At 45.2% G+C, this 15,633-nt stretch overlaps 1 protein-coding gene across 7 annotated transcripts in view; it reads right to left on the reverse strand.

Moving 5' to 3' along the window:
• Positions 1-15,633, reverse strand: part of LSAMP (limbic system associated membrane protein) — a 981,452-nt gene that overhangs the window by 153,168 nt on the left and 812,651 nt on the right. For 6 of the 7 annotated variants that reach the window (XM_068181115.1, XM_068181112.1, XM_068181113.1 and 3 more), the window contains one exon: positions 3,111-3,343. In XM_068181115.1, the coding sequence (XP_068037216.1) occupies positions 3,111-3,343 (233 nt within the window). Of the gene's footprint in view, positions 1-3,110; positions 3,344-14,010; positions 14,137-15,633 lie in introns of those variants that run through there. The other variant, XM_068181117.1, reaches the window with a different exon arrangement.

Consider the following 15,633-nt stretch of genomic DNA (forward strand, 5'->3'; position numbering starts at 1 on the left):
CAATTTTTCTACTTTTTATCTGTGACGTTCTGATTTTTTTTTTAATGTCATTTTATTATGCCCCTTTTAGATCTCTGCAATATGCCCGATTGAAAGGGATCTTCAGTCTCAGTTGAGAGGGATCTTTTTCATGGACATACACACTTAAGAGAGGAAAGGAGTAGATCAAGTAGGCTGTTTTTGAAGAGATTGGTGTCAGCTGACAAAGTGAAACTGGTTCTTCCCATGTAAAAACTAAAGGACTTGGGCATTAGAGAGGTAATATCCCTTTTTCTGTGATATACTTCTGCAGCTCTGGCCAGCAGAGTTCACCAAGCAGAGCTCACCCCAGGGAAAGATGACTTTCTCAAGGCTGGAAAGGACCTGGTCCTAGAATGCAACTCCACTAGACTGCAGTGATCTAAACACAGAAAGCATTCAGGATACAGTGAAGCCTGCCTACTTCATCTGGCTTTGTGGACATGGAGTGGTCTCCAGTTTTAAGGGCTCCAACAGCACTCTAGGATCTGCCTACCCACTTATTAGTCTCTGGTATAGCTATCCCATTTGTGTCTAGGGGTAATAGAAGTTGTGTTCTCACAGGGGTTAGACAGATGAGAGAGTCGAACTGGGAGAGATTAAGGATTTGTCTTTGGTAGTGGGACACAGAAATATCTGTGACAACACTGAGTGAGAGGAATAGGAAGCCTGGACATGGCCCTACACCAACCATTGTCTCCAGAGCAGGAGCAGCTGTCATTGCAGTATCTTTTACTGGCAAATCCAGGCATCAACCATGTGCACAAAGCTAGCAATGAGTCTCTGATCCTGGTTTGTTTTTATTTCCCTGAGCTTGTTCAAAGGAGATCACTGACCATCATTCCAGAAATTCTCCTCCCAGATTACCAGGCAAACCAGTTGACCCCTCTGTCATTTAATGTTTCAGGAGCTGTATTTTCTTTTATTTATTTATTCCAATGTTTGGGATGCCCAGAGCTTCAAATAGTCTATATTTTGAAATGTATGAACACAAAAACAAGAGAAGTAAATAAACTACATAAAATAAATAAAACTAAATAGTTTAGCACGACTCAATATCCAAACTCCTTTAATTTGTACTAGTAGCAGGCTATTTTTCAGGCAGACAACCTGCAAATCTTAGAAAAATCAATATTAAAAAAATATAAAAATCTATCTTAGCAATCAATATAAGAAAATAATACTCAAAGATTATAGGGATTATTTTCTAACATACATTATTTTGTACTGAATTAGTTTTATTAGTTAAGATTATTTCTAAAACATGTTTAAAATGAGACAAACTCTTCCAAATCGGAAAAGATTTTGTATTTATATTTTCCTTCACCTTTTTTTTCTAGATTAAAATTAGTTTAAAAAAATTAAAGCTATGAGTTTTACCTAATTACAGGATTATACAGTAAGCACAATATTACAATGGGTCTTTTATTAAATCTGTGGCAGGTGTTAGAACAAAGATTACCCACAGATACCTTATTTACAGGCATTTAGAGTTTAGGAGTGTCAAAACCTAAATTTCCTCATTCTCAGAAAGGTGGCAGTATTTAAGAGCCAGATACCCACGTATTTAAGTGAAAGAAAGCTAGAGAACTCAATTTTGCTGCTTAGGCCCATATCTAATAGGTACAAATAAAATTAATAATACATATGCACAGCTCTAGAATTCATTTATCCCTATATTTTTCTTGACAGGTAAATGGAAATTGTGTGCTGTGAGATTTCACCAGCAATAAACCACCTACAGAGGGCTGGCTCAGCTGAGCTGTAGCGAGCAGCGAGGCAGGGTACACCTCCAGGGCTGGGGAATGCATTTCATGCAGCAGCACTCAGCCAAGCCAGGAGAGCTGCTCTGTGTGCAGATGTGAGCTGCTCTTTGTGCTGCTGGGGGAGGATTCTGGGCAAGAAAACCAACCAGGAGCCTTCTGGCTCACTACACCTGTGTGTAAAGCATCACCTCTAAACACACACCCAGACTTCACCTTGCAGATAAACACTGAGGATGCCCCCCCAGTTTGCCAAGTAGTGCCAGCAAGAGGAAAAGTCCCTTCCTGCATGCATTCATAATCAGAGCGATTTAAAAACTTGCTATGGGAAATGAAATCTACAGCCTTATGGGTTACTAGACAAATCAGGAGAAACAACAAATTCCTGCCTGAAGGATAATATAGAAGTTGAACATATCTGTAATATGTATCAAACATATTCATACATATCTATCACCTCAGCTGCTCTGTAAATATTTTAGATAAATAGGCAGATAGACAAAATGGCATGAAGATTTAAAGCAAAACTAAACAAAACTGGGTAAACTCACTTGTTTGGTGTTCTGGTCTGGACAGGATGGAACAAGAATAAACTCACTAATGACCTTACCAGTAATTGGTGAACCCTTTAATTTGTTTACTCTCCGTTATGCCGTAAATGCAGGCAAGATAGCTGCAGACAGATAAGACAATACTGGTTTGCCTGTTTCCAGTTCCTTATAACACACACAGGAGAAGGGTAGCTAAAAAAGGAAAGGGCAACATAAGGTACGTGGCAGGTCCCTCAGGTGCCAGGTTTCACACATGCCTAGTGATGGTGCACCCTACAAACCAATAACCTAGCATGGAAAAACTCACAGGAAAATTAATTCCTTCGCCTGGCAAAGAGCTGACTATGGAAGGCCAAAAAACACAGCACAGTAGCTTGTTGACACAAGAAAAAAGAAAGGAAACATGAGGAAGGAGGAGGTGATGAAACCAGAGGGCTCTCTGGGAAGAGATAAGGCACAATGTTCTGAAAAGTGTCACTATAAACAAATGCTTTCCCATCAGTGCCAAACAACCAGAGCCAGGAGTCAGGTTTGCATTATATTACAATACGGCTTGGTATCACTGGTGTCCCTCGCTCTGTCACCACTTTTAAAAGGACAAACTGACAGCAGAGTAAAACCATGCTACGCCACAGCGGAAGGGAAGAGTCCAGCTGGCTCCTGTGTAAACATAAGGGACACACAGGCTACTGACTCTTGAGTTTCTCTTAGAAAAATACAGCTCCCTCCACTCACTGTGTCTTTTGCTCTTTGCTTTCCTATCAGGCATGCTGCTTACCTTGCACGATCAAGTAAACCTGGGAAGTCTTGGGATGGTGCTGTGTCTGCACTGAACACGTATATGACCCTTCATCATAGACATCCACTTTCTGGATCCGCAGGCTGTATTCCAGGGGGTTTCTCTTCTCCAGCTCTACTCGAGGGTCCAGGGACCACTTGTCCTCTCCAGCAAAAATGATTCCAGAACGATTTAACCAGGCCACCTTGGAGCTTCTGTCTTCTACATAACATCTGCAGAGGACGAGACAGGTAAGGGGGAGATTAACAACCTCTTCCATCACCTCCCTTTTGTTCCTTCTCTTTACTGCTTTGCTGATAAACTTCACACCACACTCCTGCCTTGCCAGTAAACCATAGAATCTTCTCATCATTATTGTCCCATGGACAAGTACTTAACAATTTAACTCTATTGAAGAGTTTCAGGAATCTTTGGTTCGTAAACCCATGTGTTTTGGGGCAGACATGTCTCTTGTTCTCTCTTCCTTTTGCCTGTGGTCTACCAAAAATTAATTTGGAAGGCCACAAGAGATCTTGATCACCAAATCCCTTCCAACACTGCCAGTGAGAAAGGTTGGAAGTAGCTCTTCCCGTGCTTTCCCTTCACCTTCAAATAGTTGAGTATACAACAGATAAACCCCCAGACCTCTTCCAGCCTGGAGGGCAAAGGTTCAGGCCTCCAGCTTTGTCAGCTCAGGGCACATCTCCTCCATCCCTCAGTTTCAGCAGCACAAGGGGAGGAAACTATAGTGTATCTCCCATCTACATCCTTGTGACAAAAAAAATAATTTTGTGGAGTTATTTCACTGTTCAAACATCACCCTCCTAACGCATACACACACACACACTTGCTGATGCACATCTGCTTGTTTGTGCAGACAAGTGCAGATTTCCGGCTGAAAATGAGAGGCTGTGGGAGTGTCACTGTCATCCCTGTGACACACACAGCATGTCCCGTGAGCATCTCAGGTGGACAGGAGAGGAGGAATAACAAGTAGGGGAGGCAAGCAGAGGAGAAGCAGGAGGACCAGAAACTGCCAGGGTCCTGACTGCCAACCTTCCCAAATCAGAGGACAAACTAACCACGTTGCAAATGTAACTTGACAAGTATTTTGTTTCTTGATGGAGAGCAGAGTAAGTGCTGTGAAGACAAATGCATTTTTGGCAAAGGCACCTGCTCTGTACCACTTCCCACCACCAGAAGGAGACTTGCACAGAAAAGATGAGGAGCTGCCACTGAGGAGACACGTCCTGCTCACTCTCAGCTGTACCTCATTCAAGAGGACCAGAGCTGAAGAAGACAGGTAGACCTAAGTCCTCTTTCACCCTGGCAGCTGCACCCCCAGGGCTGGGCTCAGGTAGGCTGAGAGCACGTTTGCCTTGCTGCAGCTCACATCACATTAGCTCTGCAGATGAACAGGGAAGCTCAGTCTCCAGAGCTGTTGCTCCTTCACGTCTCAGAACTCTGCCCACAGTGTCCTAGCATCCAAATAACCCAGCACCTCTCACCACTGCTATTACAGAACCACAGATTAGGTAAAGTTGGAAGGGACCACAGTGAGGTTGTATGGTCAAACCGACCTGCTTGAGCAGGGTCTTCCTAGATCACATTGCACAGGATTGTGCCCTATTCACCACTATTCATGCATACGTTGTATTTGAAGGAAGAAAGAGAGAGGATAAAAATGATTGCTTTAAGATAAGACAAGTATTTGACAGTAGGCTTTCATACAGCCTTTTAGCATGGGTCAGACATTTTCCAAGTTCCTCTATTTGAATGTATTTCATTCAAGGCTGCTGCAGCTGCCTTCCCTTGTGATGTGACCCCACCATTATGGCTGGCACCTCACACCCACTCCGTTTTCGCAAGCCCATGGGTGCTGTCCAAATTGTTCTGGGGTCACTTGTGGGCAGGAGGAAAGCCAAGCTGCATGGACATCCATGGGAGCCATGCCATGCTGCTGGCCAAGCTGTAAGCAGCTCTGTCTGATCTGACAAACATTTGCTTTAGAGAGCAGCCCAACAGATCCTGTCCTTTAGTGACGATGCCCAGCCAAGGAAGGGTAGTGAGAATTTGGCACTTAGGCCAGAGCCCACCCTCCTGGCCGGGCAGGCACTTGTCCCTGAGGTGAACTCTCAGGTGTGATCTGAGTTGTTTTCAAAAAGCTACCCTTTGTCAAAAAGAAGGATGCAGGGGAACCTGTGAGCAGTCACTTACAGGTAGAAACCAGCACCACTACGATGGGGCATTGTTCCAGTTCCATTGGCCATCTCAGGCAGTAATCACCAGTCATGGAAGGTGAAAGCCAGGACCCAGGGAGTCCAGTGTGCTCCAGGGCTGGGAGCAGTGGCCCTGTAGGAACACCCAGACTGCTTTTCCATCCCCACCAGGCTACAGCGAGCACTCAGCAGCTCTGCCCTGCCCTGATCATTATAACTCTCTGGGGTAGCAAATATGCCCCTTTGTGGTGTCTTGCCATTAACAGTTCAATGGCGTGGTCTGAACAAAGCCTCTTGCTCCTCTGGGTAGGCTTCAACCAGAGACCCTCCCTCCTCTCCCTGGAAGAGAAAATGTTTCATAACCTGTCTTATATGCATCCAGGTCAGCCCTAAGACAGTGGTCAATAGCTACAGGCAGGCAACCTTGCAACTGCCCCTGAAAAAAGTTAGCAGGTGCTACCAAAATACGGAAAGGAAAGAGGACAAAGAAAAGAGGTAAATGGGAGGAGTAAGTGAAATGGATTTGAGCCCTCTGTTCACCATACCTGTTCGTCTCAAGTTGTCAGGGAAAATCAATGTACAAATGTGGAAATTCCAAGTCCTGGCATGCTCTGAACATGCATCCACATGGATGATGCATCTCAGTATATCTCTCTGCACACATACACACACCCTCTTAGTCTGCCAGAGATGCCACCCAGCTGAATGGATCACGCTTTAATAAGGATTTATGGTGATGATTTTCACAGTGTAATAAGTGCTAATTCAATACTAATAGAATATTAAATGGCATGTTAACTGACATTTTAACTGCAAAGCAATAGGAGCATGGCATCAACCAGATATCAATGGACTCTTATCGTTCACTAATAATCAATAATCAAGTTCACAGAGACAGTCAAACACTTTTCATTAGACTTATTGGAAGCATTACCATCAGCATCAGTGAAAGCTAATAAACGATTTGTGATCCATGCATTATTCTTTTCCTCATGTTTGCAGGTTCGATTTCTTGACATCTCTGACGTGGCTAACAAGAGGACCAGTGAATGGTGATGGGCATGCCTTGCATGATCATTGTAAGAACCTGTGAACTGTTGATCTTGCACCATTTCAAACCACAGACACAGAAGGACAAAAGATCTTGCTGCCATGCCCCATTAGTCCTCATTGTAAACAAACACAATAAAGTTTGGCACCTGAAGTTTTGGAGCAACATTTGGATGTGGAGAAAGAAACCCAGGTCATCCTTGCACTCCTCCCCCAGACTCATTTTCCCCACATCTAAATGCAGACAATGAGGCTGAGCTGTGCTATAGGAGGGGGGGATGGGGTGATGTTTATCTGCGGGAGAATGATTTTGAACCTTCAGCAGGAACCATTGCCTTGGATGGGATAGAGGGCTGCCCACCATCATTCCTGGTCCCTGGATTTCGTGGTCGGCTGGGACATCTGGCAGCATGCAGGCAGGGGGAGGGCAGGAGCAAGTCCTGCTGCTTGTCCTCCCTCCTCCATCACCTGCCAGTCTAACAGGCAGCGCTGGGCCAAAGCAGCGCTCCTGCAAATCCACCTTAGTAAGTTCCGAGAAACACTCCATCTGGAAAGAGAAGTATTTTCCCCTCCCTTTTTCAAAGTATTTGGGCTTGTTCCTATTGATGGGTGAGAGAGGGAGTGATGAAAAGGAGAGTGAGGCTTAGGCATCCACGTCTCCTAGCCCTGCGAGGCAAGCCTGGAGATTTCAGCACCCGTCCTGCCTCACTCCAGCCTTGGTGCTTTGATTCCCAGCGCCCGTGAGTCCTGCTGCTCCTGCGGCAGAGGCAGCGCCACACAGCGCGTTGATTTCCCAGCGTGTTGCTGTAACACTCATCGCAGTTTATGTTGTGCCTGTCACTCCAGCAGCTCTCGGCCCTAAGCTTTCCGCCCTCTCTCCCCGGCGAACAGAAGGGCCTGGCTACTGGGAGGCGGCATTGGCCTGGAAAGCCCCAGCTCGGCTTCCCCGGGCTGTCGGCAGCCACTGCCAGGCTGGGGCCGCACGGGCTGAGCAGGAGGATGCGGCAGAGCCGGGATCTCAGCAATGGGCTTCCCGTTCTGCCCCAGAGAAAGCAGCACAGCAGCTACGGCCTAGGCTGTGGAGATGGAGGGGGATATTTCATCCCTTTGGGAAGGGATGGATGATATTTTGAGCCTAGAGTGATGAAAAGGCAAGAAGGAAGCCCATCAGGGCCTGGTGAAGCTGCTGTTTAAATGATTGCTTTAACATGGAGATTTTACAGCATTATCAATGATGTATTGGGTTGCACTGAAGCTGGGATAATTATTTGGGGTTTTTAAATTGTTGTTGTAAAAACTTTTTTTTTTTTTTTTTTTTTTTTTTTTTTTTAATAGCAGACACAAACCCACAATTCTCTGCCAGAATCTCACTAGTGAGAAGAAGCAAGCTGCTAGGATTAATGAAATATGCTGTGCTGCTTTGCCAGCAAGCAACAGATCTAACCTCATTTTGGGGAAAAATAAATGAATATTGAGTTTATGGACTCAACATTCAACATTTTCTGCCCTCTTTCTCCAAAGCATGTTATGGTGACAGCTCTGTGCCACAATTCCTACACTCCTCTTTAATCATCTTTTCTCCGTTAACCCTTTGATCATCTCTTCTGTAAGACAATCACTGTGCATCAGGCCAAAACTCAGCAGCCTGCTGCACACACAATTAAACACCCAAACCCCACCCCACTGCACTCACTGTGGGACGTGCTGCCCTATTGCCAGAGGATGCCACAACCCGCCCTGCATCAGATCTCCTGCCTTCCCCTCAGCTCTGTGATGAGCCCGCTCTAATCTTCTCACTTCACACACACTCTTACAATATCCAGCTAACAACTTCCCCCACTGCCCTCTACCCACAGCAGCAAAATGGCAAGAGGGAAGAGAGAGAGGGATCAAATATGGCTCATTCGGCACAAAACAAAGTCAGCTCCTGGCTGCCAGCTCCAAACATGCAAGACAAATTCTCTGTTGTGTTGCAAAGTATGATCCTGGAAATCTAATGCGGTGGTTAAACACAGCCTTGCTCCCAGCCTGGGGAGGAAAGTTCAAGAGCAAATCATGCTCATGCTGTTTCATCTTGTCTCCTCAAGCTCTTCAGTCCTTCCCTGCCTGGCAAGAAAGGACTCGGACACAGCCATGGTCAGCCAGGGCGGCAGCAAGAGTCCAGGCTCTCCGCAGTGCCCTGGCAGGGGTATGGGCAGCAAGGGCTAAAGACAGACCACAGCCATGCCAGCCCTGACCTCCCAGGCAGGGCTTTCAGGGAAGAGTCCAGCCAGGCTCCACAATGCCACTGCAGTGCTGGATCCTGCCAACATCTCAAGAGCAAAGCAGCGCTGCCTCTGCAGACCCCACAAGAGGAGTACAGTGGCAGAGCACAGAGGAGCACAGAGTCTGGAGAAGCAATGAGGGAGCTGTTGGCCCTGGGTGGTTCCTACTGCTCTGGACCAGGCTCCCCTCAGCAGGAGAAGATGCAGAAGACATCCACAGCTGAACGTATCTCCACCTCTGCAAAGGCAAGGCCCCTTAAGTGGATGGCACTATCATGGGAGATCATATCAACAGAGCATCTGAAACCTCATTTCAGCCAAGCACCAAAAGCCTCATTTTGCTGAATTTGAATGCATATGGGCATCAGTTGTTGCTCAAAATTCTCCTCCCTACTGCTACTGCTCTTCTCTTTCCCCAGCCTGGTACAGCTGCTGCTCCTCTCCTTATGTGCCATGATACACAGCAGGGTCACTGTTTGAGAGTGAAAGCTGTGCCACAGCAGGATGGGTTTCCTAAATATGGCATAAATAGCTCCTGAGTAACCACTGCCAGCATGATAACACAGGCCCTCGGAGGGATTTAGAAAACTACTGCTTAAACCCAGTCCTCTGCTGGAAAACTGGCAGGAGGGGGAAACTGCTGCATCTGTTCAGCCCATGCTTTCTCTCAGCTGTATTATGCTGTGACCTTGGTCGTCACACCTGTCTGCAGCTCCCTGGGTATTTCAGCACTCAGGTGACAATTTTTGGCCATCCACCTATTGGGAGAGTGCATGGCTGATAGGATGCCTGCACTTCTGTTCATCCTCTTTAGTAAATTGCCACTTTAGGAGTGTGAAGCTAGGATGGACTTACCAGGTCATGAAGCCCCAACCTCTGCCAGCACGGCCAGCTGTACTTTATCGTGTTTTTCAGAGATGTACCTCATTCCTACTTTAGCCTAGTGTGTTTGATGCGGGAATGTCTCCTCCTGCTTTGCAGGTCAGACTGCTCGAAGTCTTTCTGTTCTGCTGATTAAAAACTTTTTTTTTCTAAGTCTAGATTTATTCATACCTGGCTTATATCCATTTCTTCTCATGCCAACACCATCTTTTAGCTTAAAGAGCTCTTCTCTTTCCCAGGTGTTTATCTTTCCCTGTGTTCAGAGAGAGCAATCATATTCCCTCTCAGCCTTCATTTTGCTGGATTCAACAAGCCAAGCTCTCCTGGTTTCTTCTTGTATGATAGGCCCTCCACTGCCCTAAACATCCCAGTAGCCCCTCTCAGCACCTGATCCAGCCTGAATTCCTCTTTCGTGACCAGCATTTGTACTCAGTTTTCTAGAAGAGGAGTCCCCAGTGCCTTGTACAGAAACATTTCTGTCTCACTGTCTCTCCCATCAACTCTTTCTAATGAAAGAAAAAAAATTGCAACCAGAAAATATGAGCATCAGTGCAGAACTGCTCATGTGCTGAAAACATCCTTGTCTCTCAGTCCATGTGGTATGCATGGAAAATGAAACCCAAGGGAATTTACAAAAAATGCACCGGCCTAAAAAGACAGGTAGCTGCCCTGGCTCGTACTAGCAGACACACAGCTGGTCTCACATGGATTTTCTTTCTGTTAAAATGACTGTTTAAGAGTAGAGGTTCCTGTTTGTGTAGGGAAAAAACACAAACTCACAACAGAAATCAAGCCCAAAATACAGTGATTTTTATGCCAGTACTCTCAAAGGGTGGATGTAACTATATCAGAATAAGAGAATGTATACTGGCATGATTTATTGCTCTTCCCATCTGTCGGGGATCGGTATACCTGCATAAACAACTTCCGTCCACATCCTCTCCAGCAGAGGAACCTTCTTAAAAATATCAATATGAGCTGCTATAAGCTGCTATGAGCTTAACTCCATCCCAGCCATATCCTAGCACAGTTTAAAATTTTGAAATATAGAAAAACGTCAGAGTGAGACCTACCACCACAATACCATCTTTTCTTATAACCCACCATGCCCAGGAAATGCCCTCCATTTTTTTACAGCATAGTCAGGAAATCCTTGGACAGGTCTTTTCTCATTCCAAGGCATGTTTCTAGAATGAGTGACTGCAGTCCCAGGCCTCCTGCCACAGGAGACTTGCTCCCCACGTGTGCACAGGGGGACAAACTCTTCTCTGGCTGACGCTTGCAGAAATGCCAAATGCTCTGACAGCTTGTATCAGGGTCTTGCACTAAAATCAGTCAGGAGGTTCAGGCTGCTGAGGAAACAAACCCCAAGCTCCCTCTTTCCCTTTTGGGTTAGCTGAGAACTTGCCACCGTTCCTTTTCGGTCCAGCCAGAAACCTGGCTCTGCTCTTGATCCAGAATCATTAGGCAATGCTCATCAGCTATTGATCACTTGGCCATAGTGAAATATCCACTAGGAATGTACGCCTTGCTCTGCTGTCCATAGCTTCCCTTAGCATCCCAGGGCTCCTGCACTATCAAAAGGGGGAGCCAGGGAATAGCAGAGCTGATGCAGAATGGCAATGGGGAACATAGCCCGATGATTTGCCTTTTTGTTGCTCTGCTCTTACACTAAGGATTCTGTGCTTTTGTGATCACTGAGAAACACGCTGATATTTAAAAAGTATCTGGGGTCACCTAGGAACAGAAGTTCATCAAAACACAATGATAATTAGTCCCTTATGTAAACTGGGTATTGGTTGTTATGCCAAATTTGTAAATAAACTGGAAACTAAACTTCTGGCAGGCCTCTGCACCATTATGACTTTCTTCTGTTTTGGGGATACGCCAAAAATGAGAATAGGAGCATGAATAAGGCACCCATACAGACTGTAAGTCCCTTTAGTTTTCTTCACAGAATTCAGCTGTGGAAATCACCTATTTCTTCTACCTGAACCCCCAGTGCCTTGTAGGTAACTTCTATGTGATCACCACTAGGTAACTCCAGAAAAGCGAGTCCAATTTTTTCCCTTGAATTTATTCTAGTAAAAATAATAACGAAAATGCCACAAAAAGGGGAAAATGAGTTTCAGAGATGTGATCTCCTTCTCTGACAGGAGGGGAGGGAGGGTTTCACTGGGAAGTCCACGTGACTCTATATCTGGTAATTATCCAGCCACAGAGGGAAACTGAAACGTTCTGTGCTGTCGCAGAGAATGACAGCACCTGGAGCTCCAGCACCCAGATAAAAAGCAGAGAGACAATCAGGCAGATGGAGAAAGGCAATGCTACATCATGGGCTGGCAAGCAGAAGGAAGAGAAAAAACGGGGAGAGGCAAAAGCTGGCAAGAAACATTAAGGCAGCCAGCACAGCTACTGGAGAATGAGATTATGCCACAGATTAGCAATGCATGGGCACAAAAAAAGAAAGAGCATAAGGGCAGGTCAGGAGAGAGTGGGTGCACAGAAGGGACAGTGCAAACACAAGAGGGAATAGGAGAGTGATGCTAGAGGGAGTTTCAAAGCATTTTGTGTGGTCCAGGGTCGCTTCCTCACACCCCACTCACAGGCTAAAAATGCAGGAGGTATCACCACAGGCTATCACAAAACAAGGGGGAGATTTGAAAATCAGCATCTCACAGTTGAAGAGAGATCTGGCATTGCAAATAACACCTTCCAGCTTGTGGATTCCAGTGGTTTGCTCAGGGAAGGGGACTACAAATCTTAAGATCCAAATAATTAAGCTGGAGCTTTGGAGCATCACCTCATGTATTTTGTATGGCAGAGAAGCAAGAGGAAGGTTCCTTCCCCAACTCTCCCTTTCACAGTTGCACACACCAAGACACATGTAAGCCTGCAAAACAGCCCACATGATTGCTGCCATGGTGCCATGGCCTAGTTCCAAAAGCAAGGCACCTCAGGTGCCCTCCCACACAGCAACGTGACAGCGCCAGCTCTCAGGGCTCTCAGAAACAAGGGCTGTGCCCACAGGACTGGCAGCAGCCTCCAGAGGGTCAGGAAGAGCCGACTGCCAGGTGGCAAGAAACCGTACACCACCTCAAGGAATGTTTCTGACATGAGAAAATACAGCCAAACAGACAATCAGGTCAGGGCCATCAGCTTGTCAGGGACTAATGCTGGCCACCAGCATTAGCAGCTATTGAGGCAAGTGACTGAAGTAGATCTATAATGGCTGTGTATCTCTAAGGAGGCAAGAAGTGCTCAGACGTCTCCTCCTGAACACTTGGGGAAGGAAATGGAAACAGCATCAAGGTCTGAGCATTGGGCCACACAGTTCAGTACCAACCCTCCCACGCCTAGTGACAGACATTTCAAAGAAAGGTAGAGCACCTCCTAAAGTGACAATGTAAATCACTTTCTACATAATTTCATTATCTTTTCTAGCCATAAAAACCTATAAATCTGGCACCATGCTAATCACAGAATGGCTTGGGTTGGAAGGGATGTTAAAGATCATCTAGTTCCACACTCCTGCCATGAGCAGGGACAGCTGTTACCAGATAAGGTTGTTAAAAGCTACATCCAGCCTGGTTTTGAACACTGCCAGTCACGGATAAGACATGCACTGCTTCTCTAGGTAACCTGTTCCAGTCTCTTGCTACCCTTAAAGTAAAGAATTTCTTCCTAATATCTAACCTAAATTTAGCCTCTGTATAAATTAGCTTCCACTCTGAGTGACAGCTTGCAATCCACCTTGTAAGTTTGTACGCTGGCTTTCTTATCCCCAGGCATTTCTCAACCCTCTGCCCCCTTTTTCTTTTTTTAAACTCATTAACATCTTCATCTTGGTGATACTTTCTGGCTGAGAATTTCATCAGTTAACCATTAACTGGTACAAGTCTGTGAAAGAATGTCAGATTTAAATGTTGTGTGAAACTGGCAGGTGTCTCCTGTGTTTTGTACTATATGAAAGAGCTTTTTCCAACACCTGAGGAACATGCTACCTGAGACATAGTAATGCACTTTCTGTTATCTGGATCCTAATGTTCATCTCATCTCATCTCATCTCATCTCATCTCATCTCATCTCATACTGCCTCTTCTTCGTCAAGAGAAAGGGAATATCACATCCAAAGCATTAGTGCTTGTCCTGGGCAGGTGGATCACGAGGATCCACACCAAGGAGAAATCAGTCTTGAAATTCTTTGGAGGCAGATCAGAGAGGGAATGGGAGCGACAACAGGGAAAATAAATCTTAACTTTTCCTTCTTTTCTGAGGTCATGAGAGTATCAAAGATGTCCCAACCAAGCTATCATCCCCAATTCCAATGCTGCCCTCAGGTAGCCAGAAGCAGACTGTGAAGGGTGGTTATTTCAAGATGAATGAGAAACTGGCTGCATCCTGCCTGCTCACTTCCAGCCGCTGCATTTCAATGAAGGACACCTTCTTGATGTGCAAACACTCTAGTTATTATTTACAGCTGACCTTTTCCTTCTCCAGCTCCCGCTGCGGTGGCACCGCTGGTGGAGTTGGGGCTTGTAGAGATTGTGGAGACGATGTTTGGCGGAACATGTTCGATTCCCTGCCTGTGCCAGAGCTGTCATTAGTGCCACTGTGGATTGAGCTACACCCCTGCAAGCAACACTTGGAAATGTGAAGAAAAAAGCCTAATGTAGACAAAGCCTTTGACGAGCTTAACCCCTCTTCCCCTTTTCCATCTCTCTCCCACTTGAAAGCAGAGAACAGCTTCTGAGCTAGACACATGCTCTCATTTCCATATCTAAAGCCAGTCCCGAAATACCATTGTGAAATAATGCTCTCAGAGAGAAGACCATGAAGCAGATTCCCTTTGAGAGACTCTGCTGCTTCTTTTTTTATTCCATCCAAAAACAACAATCACCAAATACCGAATGCACCTGGACTGGAGGAGTCAATATTAGGCACCTTGTTTTTTCAGATAGATATGGAGGAATTGGAGGGAATTCAGAGGCAAGCAACAACAAAATTCATCAAGGGCTGGAAAGGGATCAGCATCTAAGGGAAGCTTAAAAACATTAAATATGTATAACTTGACTAAGAGAGGACTTAAAAGCGACATGTTGACAAGCTATACCTCTTTGAAAGCTGAAAGTACCGAGGGAAGAGAGGAATTATTTAGCAAGATGCATAGGGGTCTATAAAGGAGTAACAGGTCAGAAAAAAAAGAGAAATAAGTCTGTTCAAACTTGAAGAAAAACTTCTTGTCATCTACAAGTGCTAGTCTTGTAAAAAGTCTCCCAAGGAAAGCAAGGAAGTGCCTATTCTTTCAGATGTTTGAAAAAAAGATGGGCTGCAGACCAGAGGATCAGCCTCACAGGGGCTGCAGGGAAAACAAACTACAGTGACCTTGTCTTACCATCTACCTCAGAGTTCAGCAATATGTTAGGAGAAGACAACTCCTCTTAAAAATTTCTTTCAGATGAAGCAATGTTTTTAGGCTTTTTCACTTCACATATAGCTAAATATTTCTTGTCAAGACCTTAGACCCCTATATATCACACTAGAGTTACCTGGCACAGGTTTGGATTTGTTTCCAAAACTGGATCTTCTAGAAATCATGCATGGAGAGGTTAAAAACTACTGATACAAACACTTACAGTCTAATTATTTCCAAAAGACATTGGCATATGGTTGTATTCCCAAATATGATGTGAGTAAACTTGTCAAGCACTTAAAAGTCACAAGTGAGATTTTACTTTTTTTAAGTGCTTAGCATTAAAATCTAAACCAGATTTGTCAAAGTACTTTTGGGCCTACCAGCTGCCAAACTAATACACAAGGACCAAATCTTAAAAACAGCATTTGGCACAGTGAGCTTTTTCACCAATATACCCCGTTTTTTTGCTGCCTAAGTGAGATACTTTTGAAAATCCATCCCATGGGTGTGTTACAGTCATTGAATAGAAGTCTGCAAACTTCAAATTCCCATGCTGTATTTATCCTGTGCTGAAGAACTCCTTCATGTGGAAACAACAGCAAAGCTGTTGCAGCAAGGCAATGCTCAACTCCACCTTCTTTCCTTTGTTTAGAGCTTTGCTAAATTTTGCCTTTCCCTAATGCTTCACTTTT

This window comes from Anomalospiza imberbis, chromosome 2, assembly GCF_031753505.1.
Source record: "Anomalospiza imberbis isolate Cuckoo-Finch-1a 21T00152 chromosome 2, ASM3175350v1, whole genome shotgun sequence".
Classification (NCBI taxonomy): Eukaryota; Metazoa; Chordata; class Aves; order Passeriformes; family Viduidae; genus Anomalospiza; species Anomalospiza imberbis.